Below are 17,417 nucleotides of genomic sequence, written 5' to 3' on the forward strand. Positions count from 1 at the left end.
CTCTCATTAGCGTTAATCGTCTGATAACTTGGTTTGTCGTCACACTGTAAACATCTCCACCCTTTCCTCTGGCAACTCACTCCATAAACAACACCCTCTGTTGAGCAGGTCCTTTCTAAATCTTTCCCCTCTCATTTTTAACCTATGCCCTCTGGCTTTGAACTCCCCTTACCTGGGGGAAAAAGTGGCTATTCATTTTATCTATGACGCTCATGATTTAGTATAGCTCTAAAATTTCTCAACCTCCAATGCTCTAGGGAATAAAAACCATCCAGCCTCTTCTTCTAACCCAAGCCCTCCAGCCTCAGTAACATTCTTTTAAATTTTTTATTGCGCCATATCCAGTTAAATGACTTTCTTTTCATAGCAGGGCAACCACAACTGTGCAATGTACTCTGAATGAGGTCTTATATGGCTATAACATGACATCTATACACATGTCCTCAGTGGTCTGACTGATAAAGGCAAGCATACTAAATGCTTTCTTCACTATCAAGTCTACTTGTGACGTCACTTTGAAGGAAATATGTACATGTTCTTTGGGCAATTCACTTATGTTTGTTCTTTTTCTATGTAATTAAGCACATTCAGATTTGATTTTGAAATGAGCATTTTCTGATCTGACTTCATGTGCAGTCAGGAAATAGTAAGTACAGAAGTACAAGAGGTTTAAATTATGAGCTAAAGCAGTTTCAATCTAAAGCCATCCTGTTGCTTCCCCAGCAGAAGGAATTGCTTTTTCACTCCTTATTCACTATGTCGTGCCATTGAGTCTGCAATAAAATCAAGGAGCTAGGAGGCTACATCCTGACTCTCATGTCATTGCTGAGTGGAGTTTGCCTGACGGTCTAGTTGATGTTACAATGCCTCATCAAGCGCAGTACACCTGTACTCTTAAGTCTCTGTTCTACAACATGCTCCAATGCCTTACCTCTTTTTCTCCCAGGGTCCAAGAAACTCAAAGATTGAAAGTAACCATTCAAAGAAATTGGACTACAGCTAAGAGTTCCCCTCTTCTGTACCTGCTCCTTCAAGACTACCTCTAGGGAATGGCTTTTGATTCCTGTCCCAATGTCCATCTACATGGCCCAGCGTCATATTCAGAGTTACTGCTCCAGTGAAACACCTGGGACGTTTCACTGTGTAATGCAAACTGTTGTTGTTCCAAACAGATCAAGGATTAAATTAAGCACAAGGGCAAAACCATCAGCTGAAATAAGCCTTTAGGGTTACATGTCATTCTTTCGGCTATATATGAATGCATCCATGCAAAATGGAAATATCTTGATACATACAATGAACCTGGCTGCTTTACCAGAATAAACAGGAAAATGATCCTCAACATCACAAGAAATGCTCAGCTTTGATTTCTGGCCAACAGAATGAAACCTCCCATGACTAATACTGAACATTTTATGACTCTACCCCTTGTAAATGTCCCATTACGTCAGGGACACAAAAGGCTCTGCAGATTCTGTGAAAACATGGTAACAACACAAAATGCTAGAGCAACTCCACAGGTCAGGCAGCATCTACGGAAATGAATAGACACTTGACATTTCAGGACAAGACCCTCTCTGGAAACTGTTTTCAGGGAACCTTTTCATTGCAAAATTAACTTCTTTTGTACAATTCTCAACTGGAGATCTCTGCCAACACATTTATTTAGTTTCATCTACATCCTACGGAGCCAATATACACTTTCTAAACAAGTCTCTTTATTTATTAGAGACATAAACTGATTTGCCTGCACTTGGCTCATATCCTACTAAACCTTTTCCATCCATGTACCTGTCCTTTAATGTCTTTTAAACATTGTTATTGTAACTGCTGCTACAGCTTCCTCTAAAACTGGGTTCCCAATGTGGGGTCCACAGACCCCTTGCTTAATAAGACCATAAGACAAAGGAGCAATACCCAAGCCAGTACAGTAATAGTATTGGTCCATTGCATAAAAATGGTTGGGAACCCCTGCTCTAAAAGCTTATTCCATATATTCATTCCACACTGTGGAAAAAGTTGCCTTCAAATCCCTTTTATATCTTATTGATGTCACCTTATTTCAACGTCACCTTATTTTAACAATAGCTTAGAACATAGAACATAGAATAGTACAGCACAATACAGGCCCTTCGGCCCACAATGTTGTGCTGATCCTCAAACCCTGTCTCCCATATAACCCCCCACCTTAAATTCCTCCATATACCTGTCTAGTAGTCTCTTAAATTTCACTAGTGTATCTGCCTCCACCACTGACTCAGGCAGTGCATTCCATGCACTAACTACTCTCTGAGTAAAAAACGTTCCTCTAATATCCCCCTTGAACTTCCCACCCCTTACCTTAAAGCCATGTCCTCTTGTATTGAGCAGTGGTGTCCTGGGGAAGAGGCGCTGGCTATCCACTCTATCTATTCCTCTTATTATCTTGTACACCTCTAGCATGTCTCCTCTCATCCTCCTTCTCTCCAAAGAGTAAAGCCCTAGCTCCCTTAATCTCTGATCATAATGCATACTCTCTAAACCAGGCAGCATCCTGGTAAATCTCCTCTGTACAATTTCCAATACTTCCACATCCTTCCTATAGTGAGGTGACCAGAAATGGACACGGTACTCCAAGTGTGGCCTAACCAGAGTTTTATACAGCTGCATCATTACCTCGCGACTCTTAAACTCTATCCCTCGACTTATGAAAGCTAACACCCCATAAGCTTTCTTAACTACCCTATCCACCTGTGAGGCAACTTTCAGGCATCTGTGGACCTGTACCCCGAGATCCCTCTGCTCCTCCACACTACCAAGTATCCTGCCACTTACTTTGTACTCTGCCTTGGAGTTTGTCCTTCCAAAGTGTACCACCTCACACTTCTCTGGGTTGAACTCCATCTGCCACTTCTCAGCCCACTTCTGCATCCTATCAATGTCTCTCTGCAATCTTCAACAATCCTCTACACTATCTACAACACCACCAACCTTTGTGTCGTCTGCAAACTTGCCAACCCACCCTTCTACCCCCACATCCTGGTCGTTAATAAAAATCACGAAAAGTAGAGGTCCCAGAACAGATCCTTGTGGGATACCACTAGTCACAATCCTCCAATCTGAATGTACTCCGTCCACCATGACCCTCTGCCTTCTGCAGGCAAGTCAATTCTGAATCCACTTTGCCAAACTTCCCTGGATCCCATGCCTTCTGACTTTCTGAATAAGCCTACCGTGTGGAACCTTGTCAAATGCCTTACTAAAATCCATATAGATCACATCCACTGCACTACCCTCATCTATATGCCCGGTCACCTCCTCAAAGAACTCTATCAGGCTTGTCAGACACGATCTGCCCTTCACAAAGCTATGCTGACTGTCCCTGATCAGACCATGATTCTCTAAATACCTATAGATCCTATCCCTAAGAATCTTTTCCAACAGCTTTCCCACCACAGACATAAGGCTCACTGGTCTATAATTACCCAGACTATCCCTACTACCTTTTTTGAACAAGGGGACAACATTCACCTCCCTCTAATCCTCCAGTACCATTCCCGTGGACAACGAGGACATAAAGATCCTAGCCAGAGGCTCAGCAATCTCCTCCCTCGCCTCGTGGAGCACCCTGGGGAATATTCCGTCAGGCCCCGGGGACTTATCTATCCTAATGTATTTTAACATTAACATTGCTGATTTAGGATTTGAGGTTAGGATGAGCTATAGAAGCTGAGATGTAGCTAGTATCATTTAGAGAAAGAGAGCCTGTACATTAGTAGACAAAAAACATTTGAGATAAAAAGCAAGAAGCTTTTTATGTTTCATACTCAGGGATTAATACTGTGACTATCCACCTCATCTCTGTCTCTCATGATTTTACAACCTCTATATTAACACTTCTCAGCCTCCTACGCACCAAAGGAAACTGTCCCAGCCTATCCAACCTCTCCTTATAACACAAGTCCTCAAGTGCTGGTAAAATCCTTGGGAATCTTTCTGTACCTTTTGCAGCTTAATGCCATCCACAAGCCTGAGTGGTCATAAAGCAATATGGCATAGAAACCAGCCCTTTAGCACAATGAGTCTGTGCCAAACCAAGGTCAGAATTAGAACAACACACGTCAAAGTTGCTGGTGAATGGTTGATGTGTGTTGCTTGAATTTCCAGCATCTGCAGAATTCCTGTTGTTTGCGTCAGAATTAGAATCAGGTTTATTATCACCGGCATGTGATGTAAAATTTGTTAACTTAGCAGCAGCAGTTCAATGCAATACATAATCTAGAAGAGAAAAAGAATTAATAAAATAAAAATAATTTGCTTTCGTGTTACTTCCAATTTCTTGTATTCAGCCCATATGCCTCAAACTCCTCCCCTCCGTCTGGACTCACCAAAGACTTGCACAATGCGACCATAAGACCATAATTGTAACATTACATCCCAACACTTATACTCGATGACCAAAGGCAAGTGTGCTAAACATCACGTCCATCACCCTGTCAATATCTGTCACCATTTTCAAGGAACTATATACCTATACTATTGGTTCACAACACTCCCCAAGACCTGACCATTTACTGGGTAAGTCCTGGCTTAGTTTGCCTTTTCAAATTAAACTCTGCTATTCATCAACCCAATGGCCCAGTTAATCAAGATTCATAACCTCTTCACTGTCCAGTATGCCACTAATTTTAGTGCCATTCACCATGCCAAATACATCCTTATTGATATAAATCACATACAGGACTGGACCCAACAATGACTTCTGTGGCACAGGGCTTCAGTCTGAAAAACAACCCTCTACTATCACCCTCCATCACCTATGAGCATAAGTAAGCAGCTGGTGTAAACCTCTTTGTACTAACTTATCCAACTTGTACCTTAGCTTTTAGAAAAGCTGCCCATCTCTGATAGTTAGCCACCTTCCTTCCTTTTGTTCAATCATTTTGCACCTTCATTGCTTTGGACCAATAGTAGAACACGAATCAATTCAATCTTACAGCTTCTTGCTTTTTATCTCAAATGTTTTTTGTTTACTCATGTACAGGCTCTCTTTCTCTAAATGATACTAGCTATATCTCAGCTTCTATGGCTCATCCTAACCTCAAGTCCTAAATCAGTAAATGTTTAACAGACTGATCACCCTGGTCATCCTCTGTAGAAAATTCCCACTCATTTTCTCAGAATTTCCACTGGCATGTAACTTAAGTTGTCAGATCCCCAAAGCACAGACAACAGTGTCTACAAATGTCTGTGTTCACACATTGTAGGTTAGACTTTAAAGGAAATATTTTAGCATAGAGGCATCTAGCTTTTGCTGCTCTTTTTCTTGGGATCAAAATGCAAGGGAATTAAAGTAGAGATAGTTTTTATGAACAAATGATGATAAAGACAAACCTTGCATTACAGTAGGGGGTTTGCATTCACAGAAAACAGTATTTTTAGTTATTTATTTTGAGGTACTGCATGGCAACAGACCCTTCCAACCCAAAGAGCACACGCCAAGTATACGATTATGATCATTAATCCATTTATTTACTTTTTGGCCCCAGAGATTTTGTAAGAGCAAATGCTTATTCCATATCCCAAAAAGTTTGGTAGCAATTTGCAAATTTTGTAAAGAACTATTTCACTGACTTGATCCACCTTTCCACAGGGGCTACCTGTACTTGGCAAATTCAGGCCTGTGGGTCTAATGAAGAGACAGTTACATAGAACATTTTTTTTAATACAACCTACAGCACAAAAAAGATGAAAATCACGGTTACCTTCATTTATAATCATGAATATCTCCCCCTTCACGTTGAACCATATACACACAAAAACAAAATCACTTTCAAAAATGCTACAGTAATTATCACAGAAAGTAAATTAAGATTTTCCACATGCCATCAGCCCACCTGGTGCTGTTTTCAAGGAAGACGGTGACCCGCCCAATTCCAACTCCTTTAGCTTGGAAAACTGTTGCACTTGTTGAGTTAAAGGGCAATGTAATCTGTTAGAATAAAACACACGCGTTTAATGGAGACACGAGAGACTGTAGATGCTGGAACCTGGAGGAACAATCTATTGGAGGTGTTGCACAGATATTAATAATACTTCATGGAAGATGCAGTAGTAAGTAGTAAAATGGACATTTTACAAATGTCACGTAGGATTTCAACTGGCAGGTAGTTTGGGAAATTCAGGTCCATGTTGGATCCCAAAAGGGGGATTTTCTAGAATGTCTATGAGATGGCTTTTCAGAGCAGTTCCACCAGAGGATCAGCTATCCTGGATTGGGTGTTGTGCAATGAACCAAAATTGATTAGAGAGTTGAAGGTAAGGGAACCTTTGTGGGGCGGGGGGGTGTCAGTGATCATAATGTGATAGAATTCACTCTGCAATTTGGGAAGGAGAAGATAAAATCAGATGTATCAGTATTACAGTAGAGTAAAGGGAATTACAGAGGTATGAGATAATAGAACAAAAATTAGTGGGGAGTTAGAGGCTTGGGAAGATTTTAAAAAATCAACAGGAAGCTACTAAAATGTCATAAAGAAGGAAAAAATGAAATATAAAGGTAATCTACCCAATAATATTAAAGAGGATACCAAAAGTTTCTTCAGCTATACAGTGTGTAAAAGAGGGGCGAGCATAAATATCGAACTCCTGGAAAATGATGCTAGAGAGGTAGTAATGTAGAACAAGGAAATGGTGTATGAACTGAATAAGTATCTTGCATCAATCTTCACTGTGGACACTAGCAGTATGCCAGAAGTTCAACAGCGTCAGGGGTCAGAAGTGTGTGAAGTTGTCATTACTAGAGAGAAGGTTCTTGGGAAACTGAAAGACAGATAAGTCACCTGGACAGATGACGTACATCCAGGGTTGGGAAAGAGGTGGTTGTGGAGGCATTAGTAATGATCTTTCAAGAATAAATTGATTTTGTCATGGTTCTGGAGGAATCGAAAATTGCAAATGTCGCTCTACTCTTCAAGAAGGGAGGAAGGTGGAAGAAAGGAAATTATAGACCATAAAACTATAGGCGCAGAATTAGGCCAATTGACCCATCAAGTCTGCTCCGCCATTTCATCATGAGTATTCCAATTTTCTCTAGTAGCCCCAATCTCCTGCCTTCTCCCCGTACCCCTTTATGGCCTGGCCAATCAAGAGTCAATCAACCTCTGCCTTAAATATACATAAAGATGGCTTCCACAGCTGCCTGTGGCAATGAGTTCCACAGATTCACTACCCTCTAGCTATAGAAATTCCTCCGCATCTCTGTTCTAAAAGGACGCCCCTCTATTCTGAGGCTGTGTCCTCTGGTCTTAGACTCTCCCACCAAAGGAAACACCCTCTCCACATCCTCTCTATCAAGGCCTTTCACCATTCAATAGGTTGCAATGAGACCATCCCTCATTCTTCTGAATTCTACTGAATACAACCCAGAGCCATAGAACACTCTGCATAAGACAAGTCATTCAATCCTGGAATTATTTTTGTGAACTTCCTTTGAACCCTTCCTATTTTCAGCACACCCTTTTTAAGGGGCCCAAAATTGCTCACAATACTCCAAATGAGGCCTCACCAGTGCTTTATAACGTCTCAACATTACATCCTTGCTTTTATATTCTAGTCCTTTTGAAACGAATGCTAACACTGCATTCACCTTCCTTACCAGACTCAACCTGTACATTAACTTTGAGGGAATCTTGCACAAGGACTCCCAAGTCCCATTGCACCTCAGTTTTTGTATTTTCTCTCCATTTAGAAAAGTCAACCCAGAATCAGAATCAGGTTTATTATCACTGTATTATTTACCCATTCTCCTAATTTGTCTAAGTCCTTCTCTAGCCTCTCTACTTCCTCAAAACTACTTGCTTCTACACCTCTTCATATCATCTGCAATTTTTACAACAAAGCCATCAATTCCATCGTCGAAATCACTGACATCTACAAATTGGTTCCAACTGTCCTACGGGGGCATGCCTTATTTAATTGTTGAAAGTTGCTTCTGTTGTGATTGGTTAGTTTAGAAGCTGCAGCTGTTTTTTCCATTGGATAACTGCCTGGTGTCCAATTTCAAATATCCTGGTTAAGTGAAATAGCACATGGAAGGCACTTGCTTTCTTTTTCCTTTGTTCAAAGTATGCTCTGCGTGCACTCTTAACTAAGTATTTGTTAAATGTACATATGTCCATTGAGTATTGGGCTTCGTAGTGCCTGTAACTTGGGGAACATGAATATTCGGTCGATTTTTACTGTTTGTAAAAAATGATTAATATACCTATTTGCAGAGAGTGCTTTCTGTATCACTTGCCAGACCAATGAACCTGATTCAACATTACATTTGGCGCTGCTTTGAGCAGAAATGCATTTCTTCAAGAGGTTATTTAAAAGAAGGGAACCTCTATTTGAAAGATGCAGAGTCCCAGGGTGGGCAGATAGTAGTGAGGGCTTTGGAACTCTCGTTAATTTACTGATGGGTTGTGGAATGCCAGTAGATAGGTCAGACCAGTTTGATATCGCCAGCGTTAAAATGGGACATCACAGTTTCTATACTTAGAAACGCAGAAAGCCTACATCACAATACAGGACCTTCGGCCCACAATGCTGTGCCGAACATGTCCTTACCTTACAAATCACCTACGGTTACCCATAACCCTCTATTTTTCTAAGCTCCATGTATCTATCCAGGAGTCTCTTAAAAGACCCTGTCATATCTGCCTCCACCACCATCGCCGGCAGCCCATTCCACACACTCACCACTCTCTGCATAAAAAACTTACCCCTGACATCTCCTCTGTACCTTCTTCCAAGCACCTTAAAGCTGTGTTAGCCATTTCAGTCCTGGGAAAAAGCCTCTGACTGTCCACACAATCATTGCCTCTCATCATCTTATACACCTCTATCAGGTCACCTCTCATCCTCCGTCGCTCCAAGGAGAAAAGGCTGAGTTCACTCAACTTATTCTCATAAGGCATGATCCCCAATCCAGGCAACATCCTTGTGAATCTCCTCTGTATCCTTTCAATGGTTTCCACATCCTCCCTGTAGTGAGGCGACCAGAAACTGAACACAGTACTCCAGTCTGACCAGGGTCCTATAAAGCTGCAACATTACCTCTCGGCTCCTAAGCTCAATCCTACGATTGATGAAGGCCAATGCACTGTATGCTTTCTTAACCACAGAATCAACCTGCGCAGCTGCTTTGAGTGTCCAATGGACTCGGACACCAAGATCCCTCTGATCCTCCACACTGCCAAGAGTCTTACCATTAATACTATATTCTGTGATCATATTTGACTTACCAAAGTGAACCACCTCACACTTATCTGGGTTGAATTCCATCTGCCACTTCTCAGCCCAGTTTTGCATCCTATCAATGTCCCGCTGTAACCTCTGACAGCCCTCCACACTATCCACAACACCCCCAACCTTTGCGTCATCAGCAAATTTACTAACCCATCCCTCCACTTCCTCATTCAGGTCATTTATAAAAATCATGAAGAGTAGGGATCCCAGATCAGATCCCTGAGGCACACTACTGGTCACCGACCTCCATGCGGAATATGACCTGTCAACAACCACTCTTGTGGACAAGCCAGTTCTCGATCCACAAAGCAAGGTCTCCTTGGATCCCATGCCTCCTTACTTTCTCAATAAACCTTAAATCACTGGGTTTGCCCAAAAGAAAAGAAAGCCGGCGAGATGCTTTCTGGCTGTTTGCAGTAATTGTAAGGCATCAGTATAAAAAGATAATGAGTCTTGAGAATGAATTGGAAGATGTCAGTCAGTGCTGTATCATTCTGAGTGATTCACTATTGATGGCTCAGAGTAGGGCTACAAAGTTAGTTCCTTCCAATTTTATGTTATATAAATGTGATTTGATGATTGTTGTTTTCTTTTTCTTTTGTGTATATATACATATATATAAATGATTGTAAGATATATCGCTCCGGGAGTTGGTTCCTGATGGGTTTTTTTTGTTTTATAGTTAGTGGGTTTTTTTTAGTTAGCTGGGGTTCTCTTTTTCCCTTCTTCTTTTATAATTTTTTTTTCATTAGCATATATATGGTTTTTTTCTTCAGCTTTATTAATTTTATATATATATATATATATATATATATATATATACACACACACACACACATATATATATATATATATATATACACTAATTTGTTGATTCTCTGTATTTTACAGATGTAGAAGATTACATTAATAAAAAGATTTAAAAATGACAAAGTTAGAAGATACGAATATACAGATAGCCTGTCGGCTAATGAAAGTACAGAATTTAGAGGTGGCTCGAAGGGTCAATTGGGAACCTGATCCCGTTAAGGTTCGAGCCACATTGAGACAGGGCGATGATCCTCCTGTGGAGCTGGGAGACGGGGACATCTGGCTGGATGATGAAAATAAGGGAGAGAGAATGGACCCCTCAGTTTAATCCTCGAAATGATCGCTCTCTCCCTTATGTGTCCGAAACTGTACGGGCCAGGTCAGTGGTTACACGTTCCCGTACCTGCCATGGGTGGGTGGGGGGGGAGGCATTGGCCTGCAGCAGTTTCTTCTCAGGTGGATGAGGGGAAGTGGGCTCAGAAATGTGCAGGGGATGGTGTAATGGTGTAACACCGCTAAGGAATTAGAGGGGTTAGGGGATAGGTACAGTCAAAAGGCTGGGGAGTCTTTGGCCATGTGGTTATTGAGGTTATGAGATGAAGGGGGTACCAGAATGAGCCTATCTAATAGAGGGATGGGTGCCTTAGGGAGCCTATCGTCCCAAAACATGGTCAATAATGCCCTGAGAACACTGCTTGCTTCCCCTGAGCATAATGCATCACTATGAGTTCAGATAACAGCAGCAGTTAAACTTAGGCATCCCTCTCTTACTGAATGGAGTTTAAAACCCAAGTGGAATGGAGCACAGTAGAGGAGGGTACTAAAGCTCTACATCAGTCTCTTATCACAGAAACATACTGCAATAGCGGTATCCCACCAGAGGATATTGAATTAACTTCTGGAATGGTGGGGCACGTGGTAACAGCAGCAATATTTCGAATAAAAGGTGTAGAGTTGCATTTAATAACACCAGCTGTTGGTCATCCTGTAAGTACAGTGGTTCAATTAATGCAAGGCTTAGAGTTCGTAGAAGAGGATGCATGTAGCCAGGTACGGAAGTTACGATAGGTAGATGGGGCATGTCCCGTAAAGAGATGTTTGTACCGTTGCTTAAAGTTGGGGTTCCAGAGGAGCAGGTAAAAGGGGTTCCTACCCCCATCCTCTATGCAAAGTGGAAATACTGTCAGGAGGACCAAGAAAGCGAGACTTTTCAGGGGGAAGGGTCATTCTTCAAATTCTCTGCAGATAAGGGCTCCTTTTGTCTTCTACCAGATTCCTCGCCTTCCATTCAGGGTTCCTTGCAAAGGTTATTGTTCACTTGCAGTGGGAATCGGGGGGGGGGGGGGTTAATACATTTACACCTCATTCGATTTGAATCCCTCTACCCTGTAAATAGAGCACGAATTATTTGAATGTGGAGAAATGCGAGATGCGGCCACATGTGTCAGTTTACTTTTGTGTGCGTGTGTGGACATTGTCTTTAAGAGACTCTGAATGTGTTGGGTCCTACCCAGTTGCTTTTTCCTTAAGTTTTTGCAGTTCCATACTTAGTTTTAAAAGAAAAGGAGTACAGCCTGGGCTTCGTGTTTTGTGTTCTAACCTGTTATGAGTTTATTATGTCTTAATCTCTTACTTTGTTATTTGTTTTCCCATGGTTTTTGTAATTGGTTTTAGGGATGACTCATTTTTCGTAGTGGCTATATGAAATTTGAGTTGAAATTTGGAAGAAATTTGGGCAATTTTATTCTGGATACAAGATGCCCACATTTCAGAGGGAACTGAGCATTTGGGGAGCAATTTTTGTAGTTCTATTGCTTTTGTGTTTTCTAAATACCTAGTGATTAATCAGGAGCGAGTGCATTTCTATCTCCCCGCATTACAGAATGACAAAGTGGCGAATGCTAATTTGTGGTGGGAATTTGCCCGGACCAACGGGTCAGATTGCTGAATTTGCATGAAGACTCACATCACAGAAGGGGCCACTGATATCAATCCCTTTGGCAACAAAGAAAAGACTGTTGGGGGTAATTACCTGGACTCTGGGGTTTTGGCATTCTGTTTTGGGGGAGCTAGGACAGAGTAGTCTATTCCAGCCGATCTCGATCCAGAGTATGGTAACAGCCTTAAGGGGCTTGAGCCTTAATAGCCTGGTGGAGTGAGTGATTTAAGGGTGGGTATTTCCCAACACACAATTTGTTTAATTGGTGATTTCCCCACCTGACAGGGTATCGGTGTAGGTTAGTGATCGCCAACCGGTCGATTGCGATTGACCAATCAATCTTTGAGAATTTCCCCAAAAGATCCCGAAAAAAATGGAAAATAAATAAATACACAAATACTGTTGTAATGTGAGCATTATAAAAACAAGTAATACTAATTAGGATAATGGTAATATAGCAATACTCCAGCTACTGAAAGCTGTTTGTAAAGAGAGATTGTTTCCGGGTTGCGGGGTCTTAGTTCCGTTCTTTCTGCATGTGTGTGTAGCTCCCCCCATGCACCACAGTAGAAAAGACTGGAAGTAAAACCCCGCAACCCGGAAGCAACCTCTCTTTACAAACAGCTTCCTGTAGCCGCGCAGCGGGAGTATTGCTATATTACTATTATCCTAATTTGTATTAACTTATCTTTATAATGTTCACATTACAACACTTCTCCCCCTTTAAATTCCAACATTTCCCAAATGTAAATAACTGGAAAACAAAAAACAGTGGTGTCATTATCTTGCGTACCTCTGAAACTTATATTAGTGTCTCAATAACAGCTTACCAATACAAAACACCTGAAAAATGTGGCAGATTCAACATTCAGTCTAACAAAGGAAACTGTCCATTCAAATATTCAGTCTGTCAGGAGGTTTGTGAGGGTGCTATGCTGCAACAGATGAAAATTATGAAATCTAAGTACAGGAGCTATCTTACTGACAGACACCTCATAGACTGTCTAAGACTGGATGTCTGTAGTTACGAGGCAAATTTCAGGGAACTAGCAGAAAGTATTCAGCCCCAGTCATCACTGTGTGCTGGGGCAGCAGGTTGAGGGTAGCACACACCAACAGAATCAACAAACTCATCCGTAAGGCCAGTGATGTTGTGGGGATGGAACTGGACTCTCTGACAGTGGTGTCTGAAAAGAGGATGCTGTCCAAGTTGCATGCCATCTTGAACAATGTCTCCCATCCGCTACATAATGTACTGGGTGGGCACAGAAGTACATTCAGCCAGAGACTCATTCCACCGAGATGCAACACAGAGCGTCATAGGAAGTCATTCCTGCCTGTGGCCATCAAACTTTACAACTCCTCCCTTGGAGGGTCAGACACCCTGAGCCAATAGGCTGGTCCTGGACTTACTTCATAATTTACTGGCATAATTTACATATTACTATTTAACTATTTATGGTTCTATTACTATTTATTATTTATGGCGCAACTGTAACGAACACCAGTTTCCCCCAGGATCAGTAAAGTATGACTATGGCACACTGAGTGCAACAGTCAATTTTTATTCATTTATTTTTCCGTGTTGAAATAAAATTAAATAATGAAACACAGAATTAAAGGTGTTGTAATGTGAGCATTATAAAAATAAGTAATACTAATTAAGATAATGGTAATATAGCAATACTCCTGCTACGGAAAGTTGTTTGTAAAGAGAGGTTGTTTCTGGGTAGCAGGGTTTTACTTCCGGTCTTTTCTGCCTGGTGCACATGCGTGTGACTAAACGATTTAGTAGGTCGATCTTGCCTTTCACTAAGGCCGAGGTAGGGGATCTTGGGCTTAAAAAGGTTGGTGACCACTAGCATAGGTGGTATGTCGAGTACAGGTACAAGGTGCAAAGTGGAAGGGAAGTGTGAGCAGGAACGGTATCCTGGTTCAGTTGTGTCTATGCCAAATGGTGTTGTGAAGCTGGGCACTTACTGGATACACATTTCTTAGGCCTACCCGTTGTTCCCACAGGGTTGTGTGGTTGATATGTGGTGCTGTATGCATGCCACCCAGTGCCCTGAATAAACACCTTATCCATGCTAGTCAGTAACAGGGCTGTTACAAAAGAAGGATGTTTTGAATGATGGCCCAACTGTCCCAGGGACTGATGCCTTGGATTACCTGCTCATAAAGGAAAATGGCACTTGAACTGTCATTGGTTAAGAATGCTGCACCTACATTCCTGATGGGTTGGTGAACATCTCTCACCTGGTTGATCATATCTCAGAGTCAATGTATAAATTTAAGTGGGGGATCAGCTCTTTGGCTATTACACTCTAGGGTGGGGCTGGTGGTACTTTGGGGCAAAGAGAAGTTGGTGGATTACTGTAGTATACCAGGAGGCGACTATTGGCTTTACGGTACTGGGTACTGTACTCTTGTGCTTTATGTATAACTTAGTTGGGGAGTTCGTAAGACTCATTCTTGTCTGATGGTTGGATTATCGCATTTGCAATTTTTGAGGGGAGTATCCTGTGGAGGCATGCCTTATTCTGATTGCTGAAAGTCACTTCCGCTGTGATTGGTTAGTTTAGTAGCTGCAGCTGCTTTTCCCTATGGATAGCTACCTGGTGTCCAGTTTCAAATACCCTAGGTATATAAAATAGCATATGGAAGGGGCTTGCTCTCTTTTCCCTTTGTTTAAGGCATGTGCAGTTATAGGCCAGTTAGTCTGGGAAGATGTTGGAGTCGATTGTTAAGGATGTCATTTCGGGGCACTTGGAGGCACATGATAAAATAGGCCATAGTCAGCATGGTTCTTGCCTAACAAATCTGTTGGAATTATTTGAATAAATAACAAGCATGATAGACAAAGGAAAATAGGTGGTGTTTTGTACTGGGATCTTTAGAAGGCCTTTGACAAGGTGCCACACAAGGCTGCTTAACAACTTAAGAGCCTGTGGTATGACAGGAAAGATATTAGCATGGATAGAGCACTGGCTGATTGGCAGGAGGCAAAGAGAAGGAATGAAAGGAGCCTTTTCTGGTTGGTTGCTGGTGACTAGTGGGTGTTCCACAGAGGTCTGTGTTGGGACTGATTCCTTTTACGTTATATGTCAATGACGTGGCTGGTGGATTTGGTGGCTTTGTGGACAAGTATGCAGACGATATGAAGATTGGTGGAAGGGCAGGTAGTTTTGAGAAAGTAGAGAGGCTATGGGAGGGCTTAAACAGATTAGGAAATGGGCAAAGAAGAGGCAGGTAGAATACAGTCAGGAAGCGTAGGCTATTTGCTAAATGGAGAGACAGCTCAGAAATCTGAGCTGTAAAGGGACTTGGGAATCCTTGTGCACGATTCCCAAAAGGTTAACTTGCAGGTTGAGTCAGTGGTGAGGAAGGCAAATAAAATGTTAGAATTCATTTTGAGAGGACTAGAATACAAAAGCAAAGATTTAATTTTGAGGCTTTATAAAGCACTAATGGAGTACTCCGGTTTTGTCATCGGCCACTTGACCATGATTTTCCGTCGGGCACCAGATGCTGGGAGAGATTCGGCGGGGGTTGGGCGCCCGGCGCTCGGCTGGGGGCTGTGGTCGAGTGGTCGGCAACTTGGGCCGGCTCCCCCACTGGACTTAGTCTGGTGAAGAGGGTGTGAGGACACCCAGCAGGACTAAAAAACAAGACCTGACAAAGGGTGGATGAGCTCCTTGTGAGCCAACGGCCATCTTCCGTGGAAGATTAAGGCCTCACCACGTATCTACGAATCGTACGCTACGCACCGAGTTAGAAGAGACATAATGAACTTGGGCGCTGCACTGTGTGCCTGGACCTGCCCAAGGCCTCTGCCTAAGGAAGGGCTGAGCTCGAAGAAGCGGCCGCGGCTGGAGGCCAACACGGCCTCAGGCTTGAGTTCGGTGGAGGCGGCAGTGGGTAGTGCCAAGGCGGCCAGCGAGAACAAACTGGAGGAGAGGCTGTAGTCGGGGCTGTTGCAAGATCGAATAAGATGGAGGAGCATAGACACCAACCCCAGATTTGGGACGGCACCCACTGACTGACTGAATGGAGTATTGTGAGCAGTTTTTGGGCCCCTTATCTAAGAAAGGATGTACTAACATTGGAGAGGGTTAAAAGGAGGTTCACGAAGATGACTCTGGGATTGAAAGGCTTCTCATATGAGGAACGTTTGTTGGCTCTGGGACTGTACTTACTGGATTTCAAAAGAATGAGGGGAGACCTCATTGAAACCTATCAAACATTGAAAGGCTTCGATAGAGTGGATGTGAGGAGGGTGTTTTCTATGGTGGGGGTTTTGACCAGAGGACACAGCCTCAGAGGAGCGCCCTTTTAGAACGGAAATGAGAAGGGATTTCTTTAGACAAAGAGTGGTGAAACTGTGTAATTCATTGCCACAGGCGACTGTGGAGGCCAAGTCATTTGGTAGAGTTTGATAGATTCTTCATCAGTCTGGACATGAAGGGATATGGGAGATCGGAGATTATTAGGGTTGAGAGGGAAAATGGATCAACGATTATGAAATGGCAGAGCAGTCTCAATGGGTCAAATGGCCTAATTCTGCTCCTATATCTTATGGAAGGGGTCCAAAAGGAATAGTGAGTAGGCAGAGGGGGTGTAGCTGATAGAAAACTGTAAAATAACCAACTGAATCTGCAAATTACAGGCAGATTGGCAATACAATCCCATCCTCCAACATAACACAGAGTGAGCTGGTCTTCAATCGGTTGCAAATGCACTTGGCTTATGTGAGGTTAGCAGAAAAATTTAGTTCAGTCATTTTTTCTAGAAAATGGATTAGCCACAGTTGCCATGACAACCTGTGAAAAGAGTGGATGGGAAGACAGCCCCGCAGGTAGGACAGGGAGAGGAGCAATGGTAATACCCAGATGGGTGGGAGTGGAGGAGGGGCAACATACTGCATTTTCTTAGTCCTTTGCCATCCACACAGCATCTGAACAACATAATAATTCCTTGAAAAACTGTGTTACGCTTTTCTAATCCTGAATACTTTCTAGAACCAAACAAAGGTCGTTAGATTACAACCAACCCAGACTCCAATTCTGCAGCCACACAAGGTTGGATTGTTTTTTTTTCCAGAATTACATAAAATGTCATTAACAGTGCCATGTTACAGTCTTACTGGAAATTTACAGAAACAAAGAAAACCTACAGCACAATACAGGCCCTTCGGCCCACAAAGTTGTGCCTACCTTAGAGATTACTAGGCTTATCTAGAGCCCTCTATTTTTCTATGCTCCATGTACCTATTCAAAAGTCTCTTACAAGACCCTATCGTAAATTACTAGGCTTATCTATAACCCTCTATTCTTCTAAGCTCCATGTACCTATTCAAAAGTCTCTTACAAGACCCTATCATATCCGCTTCCACCAC

At 42.4% G+C, this 17,417-nt stretch overlaps 1 protein-coding gene across 4 annotated transcripts in view; it reads right to left on the reverse strand.

The window, feature by feature from the left end:
* Positions 1-17,417, reverse strand: part of LOC140188412 (cystinosin-like) — a 93,028-nt gene that overhangs the window by 36,887 nt on the left and 38,724 nt on the right. For 3 of the 4 annotated variants that reach the window (XM_072244659.1, XM_072244660.1, XM_072244662.1), the window contains one exon: positions 5,877-5,971. In XM_072244659.1, the coding sequence (XP_072100760.1) occupies positions 5,877-5,971 (95 nt within the window). Of the gene's footprint in view, positions 1-3,981; positions 4,253-5,876; positions 5,972-17,417 lie in introns of those variants that run through there. The other variant, XM_072244661.1, reaches the window with a different exon arrangement.

The sequence above is a fragment of the Mobula birostris genome, chromosome 26 (assembly GCF_030028105.1).
Source record: "Mobula birostris isolate sMobBir1 chromosome 26, sMobBir1.hap1, whole genome shotgun sequence".
NCBI classification, from domain to species: Eukaryota; Metazoa; Chordata; class Chondrichthyes; order Myliobatiformes; family Myliobatidae; genus Mobula; species Mobula birostris.